Source organism: Prunus dulcis, chromosome 1 (assembly GCF_902201215.1).
Source record: "Prunus dulcis chromosome 1, ALMONDv2, whole genome shotgun sequence".
NCBI lineage: Eukaryota > Viridiplantae > Streptophyta > Magnoliopsida > Rosales > Rosaceae > Prunus > Prunus dulcis.
In genome coordinates, this window is record NC_047650.1 from 36,244,299 (window position 1) to 36,263,765 (window position 19,467).

General features: G+C 39.3%; 2 protein-coding genes across 3 annotated transcripts; one reads left to right on the plus strand and one right to left on the minus strand.

The window, feature by feature from the left end:
- Positions 1–2,667: 2,667 nt before the first annotated feature.
- Positions 2,668–4,296, minus strand: LOC117619197. Its single transcript, XM_034349092.1, has 4 exons — positions 4,255–4,296; positions 4,019–4,171; positions 3,665–3,925; positions 2,668–2,688 (listed from the first exon to the last, which is right to left on the minus strand). Exons 2-4 carry the CDS (start codon positions 4,142–4,144, stop codon positions 2,668–2,670), a joined length of 408 nt encoding a protein of 135 aa, XP_034204983.1. The 5' UTR covers positions 4,145–4,171; positions 4,255–4,296.
- Positions 4,297–17,574: 13,278 nt separating this feature from the next.
- On the plus strand, positions 17,575–18,969 carry LOC117615995 (UPF0481 protein At3g47200-like). 2 transcript variants are annotated; one of them, XM_034345193.1, is made up of 2 exons: positions 17,575–17,967; positions 18,100–18,969. In XM_034345193.1, exons 1-2 carry the CDS (start codon positions 17,623–17,625, stop codon positions 18,937–18,939), a joined length of 1,185 nt encoding a protein of 394 aa, XP_034201084.1. In that variant the 5' UTR covers positions 17,575–17,622; the 3' UTR covers positions 18,940–18,969. The 2 variants fall into 2 exon arrangements, with proteins under 2 accessions (XP_034201084.1, XP_034201083.1); XM_034345192.1 differs by having other exon boundaries at positions 17,575–18,969.
- Positions 18,970–19,467: the final 498 nt, after the last annotated feature.

Consider the following 19,467-nt stretch of genomic DNA (forward strand, 5'->3'; position numbering starts at 1 on the left):
TTATAAAGTTCCATCAAGTTCTATGAAAGCTGGCACTTAAACAAAATCTTTTTAAACGCTCTAGAATCCTAATTGAATACACCCTCCCTAAGTATAGTCTTTGTGAGAGTAGAGAAATAGGTTTTGTAAACTCATCACATGAGTAAACTGTATTAGTGAGTGGTGGAGAGTCTGGAAGAAAAAATGATAAAAACTTCCAATCTCTAACAATTTCTACGTGTTACGAAATTAGTGTTGGCATTTTCTAGATACTAGCATAAACTCTAGTATATATTAGCATAGGTTGTAAACGTACTTTGAGAGAGCCTAGGGGCAGAATTGACAATGGCAGGATTGATGCAGCTCAGCAATCCCCAAAACACAAACTTGTGGCTTGACCCGTGAAAGGCATCTGATTCAGAAGTAAGTGATGTCACTATCATGCATGTATATTAGGGAATTGTTTTAAAGAACAATTCAATCACGTTTTACTATTTTTAAAAGTGAATTGAAGTTTATTTAGGAGTGTTTTCTTTTTAGGCAATTTTGGTCCAAATCAATTTGATTCTCCTATTACTTTCATGTTTTAAAATCCCCTTAATTTTCTAACGTGGAAATCATGTTTCAATCATATCACAATATCAAGGAGTCAAGATACCCTTAATAGTTGACTAGGCGTATAAGAATTCATTTGATATTGATATTGATCAAAATCTTCCTTTCTTAAATATCTCATTTCCTATTGGTTGGACTTCATGTGACCAATCTCTAGAATAGGAAAGATACTTTTGTGATTTTCTGTCAAGCCTTGGAAATTGGAGATTTGGTTTTCAACGTGTTTTCTTTCTTGTAAAGTAAAAGTCTATAAAATAAGACCTCCGTCTTCTTTGTTTAGAGAGCTTTAACGGTCATATTTTCAATTCATAAACTTTGGAAAGCTGAATTTTTATTTGAGATAAATCATCAAGTGTTCCATAACTTGGTGATTTATCAAACACTTTTATCATTCATATTGTATTCATTTGCATGTTCAGTGACTCATGCGGTTGAGGGCACCAAGACTGTTGTGGCAGTTTTTCTCCGATGAGCTTGAATCAATCGTGACTAGTATCAGATTCAATATAAGGAGAGTTGGAAGAACTCCGGCGAGCTTGAAGAAATCGTGACCAGTATTGCGTTCAACATAAGGAGTGTCGAAAGATCATCCCGTGACAAAAGTTGAGTTACGAAGAGGTTAGTAAACATTATCTAGAATGTGTCTAGGATAAGTGTGTGAGTACTTCTTGTAATCATCGTTCTATGGATTTGTTTTGGACTAAGAAGTTCCGTGGATTTTACCACATAAAATAATTTTCTACGTTTTCTTTTATTTTACGTTCTGTATATTCAAGAATTGATATCACTTATCAATTCTCTGGGCATGTTTTTATTCCTTTATTACACTTAAACTCTATAAACGTACTATTTACCTCCCTTATAGTGTTTTAATCTATCCTACAGGTACAATTTCAATGTCCTTCAAATTTGTTTTTTGGTCAAATTTGTTTTCTTTTTGTGAAGTTGGGAAGGGGTGTTTTTGAGGGGTATGTACAAGCCGTTGGATTTCATCTAACGGTGAGTTTTTAAAAGAGGGTGCATGTAGAACTGGGTTGAAATTTGACCCGTTGGAAACCCAACTTCAGTTGAAGATCTTTCCCTCTTTCCCTCTCTGTGAAAAACTCAAGAACACAATCCTCTCTTTTTGAATGTAAAGCAAACCCACAATTAGAAGGATCCAAAGCTCCCAAACCCTATAGTCACTCCATTGTCATCAGCTCCTTGGGAGGCCTGCGATCTATGGTATCCTCGGTATTACGATTAATGGCTCTTACCTAGCTGTTGCCCTGTTTTGATTCTATGGCTCAAGTGAAAACCCCTTCTCTTTTTCATTCAGCTGACAAGATTCCAGATGAAAGCAAAGTAGCATATCTCTTTTTGTAGCTAGAAGCCGCAGCAGCAGTTGTTCCTCGATTTTGGTAGAGATGGAGTCTCAAATACCAAAGAGTCTTCTCTAATGTCCACCACATTCTCTCAAGCTGACTGACTTCAGAGCTCCCGATTGATTTTGAGAGGTAAGTTCACTTGCTGGATTGATTTTATTGGGTTTGGTTTATTTTTTGTGAGGGTGGGAAATTCGTCATTTGTGGCATCAATAATGCGTCATTTTTGGAATCAATAATGTGTCATTTCCTTATGAATATTCAATATACTTAGTTGATTGTTTTTGGTGGGGGTGGAAAATTATGAAATGTAGGTAAAAGATCCTAAACTTAGGCTTAATGACATTAGGAGTAAGCATTTGGAGAGGATATTGGGTGAAGTTCTGTAATTGGTGGTTTGAATTACATTTGTGTTCTTAGTTGAACATGTTGGTTCTAATGTTATTTTTTCCAGATTATTTCACAAGAGATGACGTAACTATTATTAAATTTTGCTTGCGTTTTGTGTAATCGGAATCCAACAAGTTAGGCTATGCGTGTTTTGTGTCAATTTGGGCAATGTTTTGTGTAAGTGGAATGCATTGATATGTTGTGATGCAGTAATGACTGATTAATGAATTAATATTTGCTATGCAGTAATATAGAAGTGGATCAATAATATACGTAGATAAAATGTCTGGGGGCTCAGAGAGTGATGAATGTGCAACAGCTAATGGGAGGGTTTATATTCCTGAAGTAAGAAATGAGGAAACACCAGCAGTTGGGATGAAGTTCGACTCGCTTGACCTCGTTTACAATTTCTATAATAGATATGCATTCTTGGCTGGCTTTGGTATTCGACTTCATTCCAGCTTTTGGGGGAAAAATAAGAAAGAGATTTTGAGGAAAGAATTTGTATGTTGCAAACAAGGTGCATACAGGAGAGATGAAACTCGGGAGAGAAAAAGACAACGGGGAATAAGTAGATGCAATTGCAAAGCTAAGATTGTGGTTGTGAAGACAAATGGGAGCAAGAAGTATACCATCTCTCTTTTTGCAGAGGGACACAATCATAAGATGACACCCTCAGTAAGAATGCATTTATTGAGATCACACCGTCATATTTCAAATTCTACAAAAGTACTCACAAAACAGATGAGTTTGGTTAATATTCCCATTCATCAGAAGGTAAGTATTTTCGAGGTGCAATCCGGAGGAATGGATAAAATCGGTTTTATCAAAAAAGATATCTACAATCTTGAATGTAGTGTGAATGGGAAGTTGAGGAACCACGATGTTGAACTAGTGACCGAGTATTTTATGGCTGAACAGAAAAAAAATGAGGCTTTTTATTTCAAGATTGAGGGAGATGGCCATGACAGGTTTAGTCGATGTTTTTGGGCAGATGCAACTTCTAGACGGGCGTATGGGTTTTATGGAGATGTTGTTGTATTCGATACCACATTCAACACGAATCGATACGACTTGACATTTGCACCAATGTTGGGAGTTAATAACCATGGTCAGACAATTGTCTTAGCATGCTCATTTCTATTACTTGGCCCTTCACCCCCTTCAATCCCTTCATCTTCCTTTTCCTCTCCCTCATTTCTGTAACTTGGCCCTTCATCCCATTGAATGTCATCCATTTCCTCACTTCCCTTAAATAGATGCGAGATGACACAACGATTTGTCCTCTCTTTCAGTAAAGCTAGGTCCCTCCTTACTTCCTGCTCAAACTGAGGACCTAAACAGTGGTTCAAAAGTTTTTCCATCCGTATGACCTTTAACTCAAGGATGTCCTTTTCCCGCTTTACTTGAAACAACTCGGACCTCAACAAGCTTACCACCTTGTTCAACTCATCAAGGTCAGCACATGAAGAAGGAATTGACTCTGCCGAGACAACAGCAGGGCGATCCTGTGGCCAACTCCAATATGGTTGTCTCATTTCCTCTTCACTCGGACATAGCGCCCGCAACTGAACTGACTGTTTCAGAATACAGACAAGAGTCATATTCAATCATTCTACTTCATAATTTCATTGAATCTTATAAATAGTTCCAAGGGCTGCAAACCAAACCTCTTTGCTCTGGAAAAAATAATTGTTCAACTTTCTCATCTCGGGAACAGACGTAGTAGTTCTCCATCGCAAAATACGCGGGACAGCTGTCGGATCAACAACCTTGCAGTAATTCAGGTCCGCCATTCTAGGAATTAATTCATATACCCAAATCTACACAATTCACAGGACAAAAGTCATTATTTAAGTTTTAAAGTCCACAAAACATAACTGACATGAACATTATTACCATGTACCTGGAAAGCATACGTGAAACCTTTAAAACTCCAGCCACCCCTTTGCGCTTCACCATGCTTATCCTTCTTGCCCTTCTCATTTCTCCGGCTTGTTCCCGTTACCATACTTTTCCCCTTCCCTCTTCCCTCTTCATTTTCAAAGCTTTTCACATACTTTGTTGGTGCAGAAAATAGACTGTCTTGGGTTTTGTCAAAGGACACCGAACCCCACGGATACCTGTTGAACGCATCCAAGTCCTCTACAAGGGTCAGGTAATTTAGATTGATGTTCAAATGTTTGTCCCTTCCCAAAACCACTAACTCAGCAAAGTAAACAAGAGCTAGCTTGTAGATGTCATCTTCCTCTGTGCACCTCAGAAATGCTTCTTCTAAAGCATTACATGTAATTCCTTCGTCTATAAAATATCTTTTCTGAAGTCTAATTTCATCACTCTCTCCACTGGAAACTTCAGGCACTTCCCCAAAACGAAGCCCTGTGATCAAACAGAAATCCTGACGAGTGAACTGAGCAACGTCACACCCTATTAAGAAACTCAGTCCATCCAAGTCTTTCACACCCTGCCCCGCTACTCTACGCAACACAACCCCATGCACAATCTGCCTGCTAAACTGAATCTTATCTATATTCAGAAGATGGCCAAAGCATGATGTCTTGAATTGTTCTAATTGTTCCGCACTCAACTTCGCTCGAATTGCAGCTAGAGATGAATTTGCATGTGAGCAGTTGTTCACCCGTGACGAATATGCCTCTGACTCTGGCCATACCAGCTCCACGTTGGATCCCATTTCCTGAAATACAAGATGAAATAACGTGAACACATATACTACCACGTATTTGCACAATCACATTGGTATTTACACAACTAGTCAACCAGGCACATTACAAATTTTACAAAGTACATGAGCATAGGGATTACTGATCACAGGCTTTAACATCATCAAAGCAATATGACAAATTTTGTGCAAATACCTGTTAATGCAATGATTATGTGAATTACAAACAATTTCATGTGTTTTATTTATGGATCCAAACTCCAATCAATGGTTGATGCATGAGTGAGTGTGAGTGCAATCTAGGCAAGTTCTGCACTTCACACACATGACAATTATTGTCATCTCATACACAACACAAAATAAATAAATAAATAAGAAATATAGTGGAAGGAAGCAAAGCAAAGCATCTACTCTGCTATCTGCTTGCTAAGCCATTGCCACATCCTTCTTTCTTTCTAGCTTTTTCTTCAGTCAGCCAAAATCATCATAGATCAACCTTTATTTCAAATGCTTTGCACTTTTATTCATGAGTTTATTATTATTTGTTCTCATTTCTCATAGGCAAATTTAGTAACAAATGAAATAATATTTATTTCAAAAAATATATAAATTCTAGCGCCAGAGAGGTACTCTGCACTCTGCACTGCTTCAAATGTGGAAGGTTTTGAGGGCCTCCTCCAATTCAACACCATTATCTTATTCATATCATTATTAACATGTTATTGATATGTTATTGACTTGATTTTCATTCGTTTTTTAACATATACCCAAGCAAAAATTAACATGCAAGTGAAGCACAAAGAAGAGATGCCAAATCCAACAACATTGATGGTACAAATTGGGGAAAACCGTTACTCTAACCCTAAACTCAAATTCCATAAATTACTCATCAAATGCTTTGCACTTCTATTCATGAGTTTATTATTATCTGTTCTCATGTTTCTCAGGCAAATTTAGTAACAAAGGAAATAATATTTATTTCAAAAAATATATATATTCTAGCGCCAGAGAGATAATCTGCACTATGCACTGCTTCAAATGTGGAAGGTTTTGAGGGCCTCCTCCAATTCAACACCATTATCTTATTCATATCATTATTGACATGTTATTGACTTGATTTTCATTCTTTTTTTAACATATACCCAAGCAAAAATTAACATGCAAGTGAAGCACAAAGAAGAGATGCCAAATCCAACAAAATTGATGGTACAAATTGGGGAAAACCATTACTCTAACCCTAAACTCAAATTCCATAAATTACTCACCAAATGCTGGTTATTGAACAATCGCAAGGTGTCTGTGCGGGGTCTTTGTGTTGCTTTGCTCCACAAATGGAACCTACCACTTCCAACGAATACGGCTTCTCTCCTTCCCCTTCCACTGCTTCGCCCCTTCACTGTTTCGGAATCCACACCTTTGCCCCTTCTACTCAAAATAAATACTTTTTCAAGATCTGGAGAACGGAGTGGCGTTCAACCGTTGCCTTCAACCGTCGTTAACCGTTATCTTCAACCGTTTCTTAGAGCTATGGGTTTTAGAGAGATGAGTTTTTTCTGTTCAAGCTTCGAACTTGCCTCTTCTTCTTCTTTTTCGGACCTGCTGGATATTAAATTCGGGTTTGGGTTCCTCACCGACCCGATTGTAAAACTTTATCTCAATTCTCCCCAGCCCTTGGATTGATCTGATGGCTACAAAGTGAACCCCTTATAACTTTCTACTCATTATAGTCTGAGCGTTTCCTAGGCCTATACAATCCTCAAGAAGAAGACAGGCCCAACATGATAGGGAAGAGTCCAAGATTAAGCAGTTCATCTCCAAGGAAGGAGAATAGAAAAGGCAAGAAATCTATGAGTTGATCTGAACCCAATTTTAAATCAACTTGTTCTTACCATTTTAAAACAAACTTGGTCCTTCCTTTCATACATATACATTGTAGGTGGGAATTCCTTTCCTTCTCTTTTTTTACTTTTTATTCTTTTCATTTCATAATATGTCTTCTGGATTACTGTATTGTTCTATAAATTGCTATATACATTCCATTTGCCTGAACGAGATACAACCTTTGCATCATTATACTTTGAAAAGCAATAGGCACAAATCTAAGGAAGCCGACCAGTTAGAAAAACTGGCCTAAGACACACGTTTCTTAAAGAAACTTATTTTTCATTCACAATTGTAACACCCCGACTCCAAATTAAATCCCTTATTTAAATTATTTAAGTGACCCTTGGAATAGGGGTATTTTGGTCATTTTATTACCCACAGAGAGTTTGGGGCAGTGACTGGTACTTTTGGATAGGTCATACTGAGATGAGTTCGTAGACACGTGGTGGGCTCGAATCGGAGTTGTAACGAGAGGGATATGGTCAAAAGAAACCCAGTGGCACAATCGTAATTATTTTGAAATGAGATTTTTATAAAAATTAGATTTCTCTCTCTCTCTCTCTCTCTCTCTCTCTCTCTCTCTCTCCGACGGTCTCTTTCCCTCCCCTCGAATCTCCGGCCACCGGCCACGGCTGCGGATGGGACCGGTGCCAAAAGGACTGGCTAGGCCTCGGCGTCACTACCCGGCCCTTCCCCGACATCGGCCGCCGCTCCAGCCGTCGAAAAAAGGCGATTTTTGCCCAGTTTTCGCTCGAACTTCGCCGGCTCCGATCTCCCTCCTCTAGCCGCCATTTTTGGCAATCAAGGTATGGAAATTCATCTATTCTTCATAATCTATCTGCCTGTTGGGTAGGATAGGATTGATTTTTAGTGTAGGTAATTTGATTTACGAATTGAAATTCGATCAGTTTTGGGATTGCGATTCCGGCCACCTATGTTCAATTTTTTGGGTAGGTCCAAGAACAAAAGTGGCTCCAAATAGGGTGTTATACCCAGGGTAGGAGTTTGGAGCCGCGGTTTTGAGATTTTCCAGTGATGCGTAATCGCTTTGGGCACCCAGCGCTGCCGGCGAGTGTGGTAGCGCTTGGATGAGGGTAGTGAAGTTGCACTGTGTCTCGATGCGATCTTTAGGTTGTCACGAGTGCGTAGGATTTGGCGGATCTCAATTCGGACGTCGTTTAACTATCGAACGGATTTTCGCATATTGCGCATTCTCTGGGTTCGACAGGTTAGGACCGTTGGATGGTCTCGAATATAATATATGTTAATCTAGGTATTTCTAGGATCGTGTAGGAATTCACGGATCGTGAATCGGAGCCCCGGATGTTCCGATTAAATAATTTAAAGTTTATGTTTTATATTAACCGTCAGATCGTGCGATCGTGAGCAATCTGACCGTCCGATCTGGACTAAACTTGCAGGACGAGTGTCCTATACTTTGTAGAACCCATAGGAACTTTCGGATCAGACTTTGGAGGTTGTGGGCCCCTTGGGCCGTTTGACCAGGGTTAGGGTAGTTTGACCCTTGTTTGACCGTGAGTCTTCCAAAGTAGTCTCACCTTCCCAGGAGGATTTCAGTGACCGTAGAGACAGGTCTTGAGTGTTAGATGAATTATGTTGATTATGTGGGATTAAGATATTAATTTATTGTTTTAAATTAGGGGATTATCGGGTGCTAGACTATTGTTGAGGTTTACACAATATTAGAATTAATATATATATATATATATATGATTGTAAAGGTATAAAAAGAGTCTAGAATGTCAGTTTAAAGTGCTATACGCACTACCTTAGGCACCTCCCCGGATTTTGGTTACACTACAAGTACCACCTTGTGGAAGTTAGGTCCCACGTGGTGTAGGTTATCCGGTGTGCAGACAGGCCCCATACGTGGCGTTGGTAGTACTGGCGTATGGGGAGATTACGTGACAATATGTTGAGGTCGCACGTGGCGTAGGTTATCCGGCGTGTCGACAGACCAAATACGTGGCGTTGGTTGTACCGGCGTATAAGGAGATATTGTAATATGATGTTGAGGTCTCGCGTGGCGTAAGTTATCCGGCATTGAGACAAACCTCATACGTGGCGTTGGTTGTACCGGCGTATGGGGAGATATTGTGATAGTATGTTGAGGTCGCACGTGGCGTAGGTTATCCGGCGTGTTGACAGGCCCCATACGTGGCGTTGGTAGTATCGGCGTATGAGGAGATTATGTGATAATATAGTGAGGTTGCACGTGGCGTAGGTTATCCGGCGTGTTGACAGACCCCATACGTGGCGTTGGTAGTACCGGCGTATGGGGAGATAATGTGAAATACAGAGAAATGAATAAAGGTATTGCCTATGTGTAGAATTGGGCTTTAGGGAAGAACTACGTGTGGCTTGATCCCTCAGTGAGGGTACGTAGGCAGCCTAAGATTATTAGGTGCAGCCGCGGATATAGATGTGATTGTGTTAGGAGGTTAAAACCTCGTATGTTGAAATTTAGTAGTCATAATTTATATTTGAATTTATCGTTTGCCTTGTTTAAGGCATGAATTGATTTGCTAGCATGCTTGGTAGTGGAGAATTATTGGAAGGCTGAAGGCCGTTTATGTGAGTTGCATGAAATTATATTGTGCATGCTGCCAGTTGTAGATGATATTCTGTTCCATTTGTCTCCATTCCCCCCCAAATTCAATATTCCAGCTGTGAAGAAATTCTTAGAAATATTAATTATTGAAAGCCTCTCATGATCATGAGTACTGTAATAATTCCTAAAAGAGTCGATTATTATGTATGTGTGATAAAGATCCTCAAGAATAAAGAATGGGAGCTGATTTTCAAGCAACCACATGTCATGCTGTACATACCTGAACATCCACGGTTTGTTTAATAAGCGGTCTCCTTCATGTCCAGATCCTTTCAGATAGAACCTCAATAAGAACTCAATAGTGAAGGCAGCATCCACTAGAATGATTTTTACAAATTCATCACTGCTAAACTTAATGGGTTTGCATAACAACTTCTCAGTCTTGCTTCTTGGTCCCTTATTTTTTTTGATATAGTCCGACGTATAAAATCTCCTAAGTACCTCTTTTTCTGCTCTTCCATGGCTTATAAATGTTGACGTTAGTCTCTTAATTAATCAATGAGATTTGTTTTCTTGATTAATTAAATAATTTACTTTCCTATTCGATATAGTTAACAAATTATTATATAATTAGGAGATATTATCCTAATTGATTACTGTATCTATTTCCTTGTAAAGCACTCATGTAAACTCCTATATATACCTCCTTATGGAAAAGAATAAAACTCAACCTAAAGTATTCAAACCATATTCATATTTTAGCATGGTATCAGAGCAATCGATCATCGGTTGTCTCTAAACTCATATCAAATTTCTCATATTCAAACCCAAACCCTAAATCAAATTCCTCATATTTAAATTCCCCAAATCCAAATCCTTCAAATCTAAATTCCTCAAATCCTCTTATCAAAATCCCTAAACACATACTCTCAAATCTTATATACATACCTCCCAAATCCAATTCCTACATCAATTCATACATCAAATTCCTCAAATCCCATTCCTCTCATCAAATTCCTTACATTCTCATATCACATCTTACTTTCACTGCGATGTCAGAAACTCCTACGAGAGGACTTCATCTCATTGCCCGTGATCGGGAAATGACCAACTTTGACCCAACACTCACACAACAAAATATCTTCTACGGTTGTCCACGTGCCTCCGGCTTCGATAGAAGAGGTCATTTGTATTTTTACACAAATGAAATTTAGTAGTAGAAAATCTTGTGTGGAAAGTGAAAAATATTGAAAGGATATGAATTTGTATGAAGATTTGGTGTGGGAAGTGAATAATATTTGTAGGAATTTATAGAAAATGTTTCCATAATATTTTGATATTATTTCGATTTTTTTTAGCCAAAAAATGGACATCCATTAGATTTGACATGATTTTTGGATCGGAGGCTCTTAGAGAAGCCACGCGGCTTGTAGCTGTTGGTTTTTGGCAGCTGTGGATCAACGCAAGAAATCCAAAGAAAATTTACCGTTAGCGCGTGCATTGCAACGGTAAAAAATAAAATTGAAATTCTTTCGCTGACATTAGCCTGACTGAAACCTGAAGGCAAGGTAACGGGCTAGATCTCCTCATGGGCTTGCCCGGGCTCGTGGGTCCCACACCTTGCCTGGGCTGAATCTTGCGCACTGGAGCTGCTTCCCGGGCTTAGGGCCCCCTGTTGCTTGGCTAGCCTGGTGCGCTGGAGATGCTCTTACAAAAGCTGTGTATAATGTCTTATCCAACTATGTGGTATGGTAGATCCTTACTAAAAAATATCCCTAACAGTTGATATGTAACAAGAGACTAAACTAAGGAGTCATTCTATAGTGAGGGCCTTATATATAACTTTTATGTGAAGTTTTATCTATTAACCATTGGATCGTGCTAACCAATTTGATCTAACGATTAGGAAATAAAACCTCACCTAATAAAGCCTTCATTATATAATTCGTACTAAACTAATTAGGTATTTTCTTTTATTGTTTAGTGCAGGTTCTGTAGGCCCCTAAACCCAAAAACTAACTGAAGGTATTTGTGGGATCAACTAATTAAAGGCCCTATATATATAGGGGACATATAAGGAAAACAACCCCAAGTCCAACGAAGAAGACGTATAAGAGGAGAGTTTGATATTGTTCATCATAAAATCCATTAAGAAACAACAATTTATTTTTTTCTTTTAAGTATTTGAATCTAGTGAGAAACAACCTCATTTTTTCGTTCAACAAAGGACACATAGAAACTCGAGACAAAGGAGACACATAGAAACTTCACCGAAACATAAGAGCAGATACAAAAGATTTTACTTATAGTCAAAAGGTATAGACAAAACCTTCTACAAAATGTTGGTTCCTTAGTTGTCGTGGGGCCTGCAATGGATTATTCAAACTTCCCCAAGATGTGCATAGACATGTCAAAGCAAAGGCAAGGAAGCTATGAGGAGTTGACCTGACTTCCAAACCTTGTTCTTATATTGAAATGTAGCAGAAGAGCAAGTGCATTGAGCTTTTCTAGCTACTCATCTACCAAAGGCAAAAAACAAACTTGTGTTTCAATCCGTATCAGGTATGATTGGTTTAGGGGTGTCTACATTGATGAAAAATACACAGAATTAATAAAATAGAAAGTTCCATATAATAAATGGCTCCACTCTTAATAAGATCGAGGCCTTTAGGATAAAACCCCACACTTGCTAAACAGGTGGTTAAGTTGGGGACAATATCGATGTTGCTAGTGGTGAGCCAAGAGTTCATCCCTTTAAAATATTAACATGTAAGGTTGACTGGAAACTTGATTAAATAAATTACAACTTATAATAAGTGGTTCCACTCCTAAAAACATCGCGACCTTTTGTATAGAACTCCACACCTACTAAACATGTAGTCAAGTTGGGGACAATATCAATGTTGCTAGTGGTGGGCCACAGGCCCGTCTATCTGAAATTTAACATGATATCATAGTGGGTTGATTGACTGGGCCTGAATTGAGCCTTTACCCTTACCTAATATGTGGTGTTCACATGTTGGGCTTGAATGTTTACCCCTACCCCTCACACAATACGTGGTGTTTAGGTATTGGGCTTGAATGATTGACTCCGATGTGGACTTGGCTCTAGGTGTGGCCCACTATGTGGTGGTCTCACATGAGGGGGCTTGTTGAAGAATAGAAAGTCCCAAATTGGAAACTTGACTAAATAAATTACAACTTATAGTAAGTGGTTCCACTCCCAATAACATCGATGTTTTTTGTATAAAACCACACACCTACTAAACAGGTAGTTAAGTTGGGGACAATATCAACATTGCTAGTGGTGGGTCACAGGCCCGTCTCTCTGAAATTTAACACACATTTCTTCCAACATTCATATGGACAGGGGAGTCCATATATCCATGCAGACTTTAGTTCATTTGTGAGTAATCTGTATTAGTGAGTGGATGAGAGACTTGGAGCAAAAACGATAAAAACTTCCAATGCCTACCTACCAACCTCTACTAAAATTAATTTCTAAGTGGTGCTGAGATTCATATTTGTGTGTCCTTCAAATTTGTATGTTGTTCAAATCTGTTTTCCTTTTGGGGTTTAGTTGGGTCCCAAGGTCTCAAAGCCCAATACGCAAAAACTAAGTCAAGGTATCTTCTCTCTTGATCTCTCTCGATCTCTGTCTTTGAAGCCCCAAATCAACGAACTGTCGATCTCTCTCTGTTTTTGGAGACCTAAGTTGATGAAATGTCAAACTCTCTGTCTTTTTCTAGAAAGCCCCAAATCGACGAAGCCTACTCCTCCCTATTGCTCTCTCTGTGTGGAACTAGAAGCCCCAAATCAGAAATGGTACTAGATGACAGGACCCGCCCCAGAATTTCCCAGAAACCGAAGCGGACCCCGTCTTTGTTCCGACATCATCCCGATGTCGGGCCCACTTACTAAGAAACCGAGACTTTCTACCAAAATTTTGGCAGAGTCTCCCCTGTAATTTAAGCAAACCCAACAAAATAATTCAACCTGCAACATACAAAAATAAAAATTTCAACTAGCAGCATGCTTTCATAATTCAACAAGTCATACTGAAATGGCCTCCGGCCTCACAAGTAAAATCTACCATGGACGATAACAGAGCATCTACTGAATTTAGATTACAAGAACAGTTGAGTAGAAGAAATTACTCAAATCCTAACTAGGAAGATTCACAGTGCGAGCCTCGTACACTACGTGCACGCTTCCTGGAGCGACTACTGGCTGGGGGGAGCAAAACAGAAAACATGTGAGTAGACAAAAACCAGATTGCAGTTAAAAACAATATAGTAACCCTACCGTGTAAAAATAATGCTCAAATCATGCAGGTTCACAATTCAATATATAATTACTCAAAACATGATTAAGTTAAAACTCTTCAAAACACAAGTCATCTCCTTCATAAACCCCATTCTCTCAATCTTACAACTCTTGTCAATCCACTGAAAAACTCTAATTCTTCACTCACCCAACTATACATATACATATAAATATACATATATATAAATAAATATAACTATAAATAGCTATACGATATACTCATCACACCATCTAGGTACCGAGGAAACAATCCAACTGGGGGATCGTTTGACTAGTCCGCAGGATTTCCAGGTGCTATCCTGCGTCTAGGGATGAGCGGTCCAACCGGGGGACGAAATTCCAAAGCTCCCACACCGGAACATCCAACGCCATGTGTAGCTTCCAAACTATGCCCTACGCGCGCAGACTGGATCATCACACACCGGAACATCCAACGCTATGGGTGATGACCCTAAACACTATACAAAGTCTTTCCATACGCCGGAACATCCAACGCCGCGTGTGGAAAGTCTAATAACTGGGGAAGGTACTTACATAGTGTAATCATACAACTTCTCTCAACAATCCCCTCAACAACCCAAGTATCTCGTCTATAGAGAATATATTTATACTTCCCCACAACCCTTATAAAAATACAATCTCAATACCCAAAATGCCAAACTCACAATATATTGCCAAAGCGCTATACAACATCAAATTCATCTCATGAATATAATATATTCAATAAGCCATTAAAAACATTATGCAAAAATCATTCATCAATAAAACCATGCATATGATTGAAAACAAAGTCCACTCACAAATATTCCCACGCTGCCTGATCACGTGAGGGTCCTGCCTGCTGAGTACGTGCAGTCGAAACACCTATTTCGAGATACGAACCGTTAAATAATATAAAATTAATACGAAGCGGAAATCACAATTTAAAAGCTTAAATCCCCAAATTCCCAATACGTGCACGTTGAAGAAGGTATCCTAAGGTCCGATTACAGGTTTAGGAATTGTTCACGATTTTACGGTTAACGCTTACCCGCAAACTTTGCATTATTGAATCGGAACATCCGGGGCTCCGATTCATAATCCGTGAAGTCCTATACGGTCCTAGGAAAATCTAGAACAACATATTTTAATTCGGAAAATATCTAAGGGTCGGAACTTATCGAACCCGGATAAAGCACAATATGCAAAAATCCGTTCGATAGTCAAAAGACATCCGAATTGAGATCCGCGAATTCCTATGCGCTCTGACAACCTAAGGATCTCATCGGGTTAAATTGCAGCTTCACCAGCCTCGCCCACGCGCCACCGCAAGCGCCGGCAGCGCGTGGGTGTGTAGAGTAATTTCGGTGACGGAAAAACTCCACACCCGAGCTCACCCTTCCTATCCTAGCTTCTACTCAAGGTCAGGATCACTTCATTCCACTACGGGAAGGTCCAATTCGGCCGGCAACTGGCCGAAATTTCATTTTGAAATCCGGCCAAAACCTAGGTTTTCTAATCAATTTTCTAGACAACGAATCGGTCCAAACCTATACAAAAATCAGCTAGAACTCGGAAAAAGGATGAGAAACCATACCTCACTCCGGGTTTAGGTGGCGGAGGCTGCGGCGCGACGACGAAAAGCTCCGGTTCAAACCAGTCGAGCTCGCGGCCGGAGTTCGTGATTTCCGACGGGGAAAACCGGCTAGACTTGATCGGGACGTCGAGGCGAATCGATCGGGACCGGTGGCATGCCTGGCCATGGGCGGTGCAGAGAGAATCGAAGAGAGAGAGTGTCGGTGTCGGGGAGAGAGAGAGACTGAGGAGAGAGAGAGTGTCGAGCGAGCGCGAGGAGAGAGAGAGCTGAGGTGAAAAATCTGATTTTTACCAAACTTTTTGAAATATTTACAAGTTTGCCACTGATAATGTTTTGATCGTAACTTTTTTGTTACAACTCCGATTCAAGCCTACCGCGTGTCTACGAATTCGTCTCAGTACCACCTACCCAGAAATACCATTCGTGGTCCCAAAATCCTTCCGTATAAGAAAGTGACCAATTTACCCCTACCCCAAGGGTAAATTTGTAATTTATTTTAAATTGATTAAAATAGACATTTAATTTGGAGTCGGGGTGTTACACCAGAACTCTCTCTGGTTGTTTCTATTTGGTACCGGAAATGGTACCGTTTCATACTGGTATCACAAAACCATAACCCCACCACCGTACCGTCCCGTACCGGTTACAATTTCCTGTAACGGGATCGGGATCACCTTACCATCGTACCGTACCGAACTATGCCCAGCCCTAGTCGCAAGCCCGTCTCTCTGAAATTTAACACATTTCTTCCCACATTCATATGGACAGGAGAGTCCATATATCCCTGAAGACTTTAGTTCATTTGTGAGTAATCTGTATTAGTGAGTGGAGGAGAGACTAGGAGCAAAAACGATAAAAACTTCCAATGCCTACCTACCAACCTCTACTAAAGTTAATTTGTTTCATAATTGATTTCTCAGCGGTGCTGAGATTCATATTTGTGTGTCCTTCAAATTTGTATGTTGTTCAAATCTGTTTTCCTTTTGGGGTTTAGTTGGGTCCCAAGGTCTCAAAGCCCAAAACGCAAAAACTAAGTCAAAGTATTCCTGGGCCTAGAAACCCTATGCAATCCTCAAGAAGAAGCGAAACCCAAGGTCTCAAAGTCCAAGGAAGACGACATATAAAGAGAGAGAGAGATTTTTCATCACCAATTCCATCGAGAAAATACCTTTTTTCTTGTGGTTTTATTATTCTGAATCATTTGAATCTAGTAAGAAACAACCGTATTTGCTCCTAGAACATTTTCATGGAACAAGCATGGGAGACTCCGCAGAAAGGACACAAAGAAACTTCACCGAAACACAGGAGCAGATACAAGAGATTTAATTACAGTCAAAGGTATAGACAAAACCTTCTACAAAATGTTGGTTCTTTAGTTGTTGTGGGGCCTGCAATGGATTATTCAAACTTCCCCAAGACGTGCATCGGCATGTCAAAGCAAAGGCAAGGAAGCTATGAGGAGTTGACCGGACTTCCAAACAATGTTCTTATATTGAAATGTAGCAGAAGAGCAAGTGCATTGAGCTTTTCTAGCTACTCCATCTACCAAAGGCAAAAAAACAATTTGTGTTTCAATACGTATCAGGTATGTTTTCAATGCCCAACACCTTTCTCTGTCTTTCATAATTTCGCTATGTTTGCTTGCACATCCTATTTCTTGAAGCTTTTAAGTGTCTTATGTTTCATTGTAGTTGGAAATTGGAATTGAGCAGAAGGTTATGTGAATGTCGTATATTATTTTCTTCTCTTCTAATGGGATTTTGGTTTGTCTATGTTTTGACTGGAAGCATAATCTACTATCTGATATCATCACACAAAGAATTTGCTTTATTAGAAGCTCCAATAAGTTGAGGGGAAATAAAGAAAGATATATGTAGGGAAAAAAAAAAAAGTGGGGTTTGTATGTTAATTTAAAATAAACTTTGGTACTGATTCACATGATTAGTAGGAATTTTTCAATCAAAACTGTATTAGAATCTTCCAAGAAAAATTACAAGAAACAGAGTTGACCAGAAGAGTTTTGAATGAATTTGGTGCATTCAAATCGAATTCTTAAGGCACTAGTGTGGTATGTAAGAGTTACAAGGATCAAAAGTCTTTGTGTGTTTGGTCTTATAGTTGCAATGTTTGTATTAATTTTCTCAACCATCTTGAAAAATTTGTTTATTGTTGTGTCAGTGACTATCATTTCATTATCATCCATTACGATTGACAACAACAAACACATCAGCGGAAAATGGAAGGAAGCGATCAAGCTCCACATGATATTGAAAACCCCTGCATTCCATTAGTAACTTCAATGGGCGAGGAATTGGATGGCTTGTCTCCCCTCTCCTCTTTGTGTTGCATTTATAGAGTTCCTGAACGACTACGGCGTGTGAGTGAAAAGGCCTACACACCTCAGGTAGTCTCTATAGGCCCACTTCATCATGGCAAGGAAGGCCTAAAAGCCATGGAAGATCACAAAAAGAGGTACTTACAAGATTATATACGTCGGACCAGGGTAAGCCTAGCGGATTATGTACAGAAAGTAAAAGACCAAGAAGCAAAACTGCGCAGTTGTTATGCAGAAACCATTCAGGTTAGCAGTGATGAATTTGTGAGAATCATTCTAGTGGATGCCGCCTTCATCATTGAGGTCTTGTTGAGGTATTGTTTCGATGAATTGCAGGATGAAAATGACTGCATATTTAACAAACCATATATGTTGCAGGATGTATGGCCTGACATGCGGTTGCTTGAAAATCAGCTGCCATTCTTCATTCTTGAGGAACTTTTTGACCCCGACAAAATCGAAGTCTCTTCTAACAATAACAATATTGAAAGGCTTTCGATACTCAACCTTTGCCACAATTTCTTCAAAAATCTAATGCATATAGAGGGAACAGATGGCAATATGGAGAAATTATGTGCTTCTAAAGTTGAACACTTTGTAGATTTTTGTAGAAATTTGCATCTACCTCTACCATTGAAACCACATGCTAAAGGACGACTTGAAACTCTAAACACACCCAGCATCACAGAGTTACACAGAGCAGGAGTCAAGTTTAAGGTGGGATCACCCAAAAACTTATTCAACATAAAATTCGCTAATGGGATTCTAAAAATTCCAAAATTAGCAATAAGTGATGAGACAGAGCTTACAATCAGAAACCTCCTCGCTTTTGAACAATGCCATTGCATGGAGAATTACATAAACGATTATGTTGTCATCATGGATCGCTTTGTGAACACCGCAAAGGATGTGGAGTTGCTTGTTAAGCATGGAATCGTCGAAAATAGTCTCGGTGACAGTAGTGAAGGGTCTACTCTGATTAACAACCTTGCCGATGGGGTCATAGTGGACCCTAATGACTTCTATTTTGCTATTCTTTGTGCAGACCTCAACAAGTACTGCAGAACGTCTTGGCACAAATGGCAGGCAAACTTGAGACAAAACTATTGCAACACACCTTGGGCAACTATTTCAATTGCTGCGGCTATTTTTCTCCTCATACTCACTTTTATACAAGCAGTGTGCTCTGTTATCTCTGCTCTGCCTTCTAAGTGTTGAGATGCCTTCTAAGTGTTGAGAGTAAGTCTCTCCTTAGCCGTTTTCTCCTTGTCATTTCCTTTTGGTCCTCCACATGACGCGAGCTGGGTTTGTCACCAGCCTGCTGGTGTAAGAGAGCTGGAGAAAGAAAAAGTTAGTGTATATGTAGAAAATATAGCCTCTGTTGTTAGTGAAAGTGAGCTGTGTGCATGTACAGTGATGGAAGCAATGTGGTTGTTTTATTTGTTTCTCTATGCTTGTTAGGTATGAAACTGTTGAAATTTTATAACTTTATTGTTAATCAGAGTGCTGTTATGTTGGGTACTCCAAATGTAACAAATCATTGATGTCATTAATCTAAGACTTCCTTCATCAAAGGAGGTTTTGTGCAAAAACTATAAGTGAAGCCCCTATATCATACACATGAAATACATTTTATTTTTCTTCCAAAAAAAAAAAAAAAAAAAGGCAATGCATATTCAAAATATAAGTGAAAAAAAGTGTATTCTCTATGATTTTGTTTCTGTATTTTGGGTGTGTGCAATTGGA

Excerpts from the sequence above, each read along its gene's own strand:
- LOC117615995 (XM_034345192.1), top strand. The coding sequence starts at position 17,623 with ATGGAAGGAAGCGATCAAGCTCCACATGATATTGAAAACCCCTGCATT.
- LOC117619197 (XM_034349092.1), bottom strand. The coding sequence starts at position 4,144 with ATGGCGGACCTGAATTACTGCAAGGTTGTTGATCCGACAGCTGTCCCG. Across the intron at positions 3,926-4,018 it reads ATTTTTTCCAGAGCAAAGAG|TCAGTTCAGTTGCGGGCGCT; the intron begins GTTTGGTTTGCA and ends ATTCTGAAACAG. Across the intron at positions 2,689-3,664 it reads GTCCTCAGTTTGAGCAGGAA|GAATATAAACCCTCCCATTA; the intron begins GTAAGGAGGGAC and ends TTCTTACTTCAG.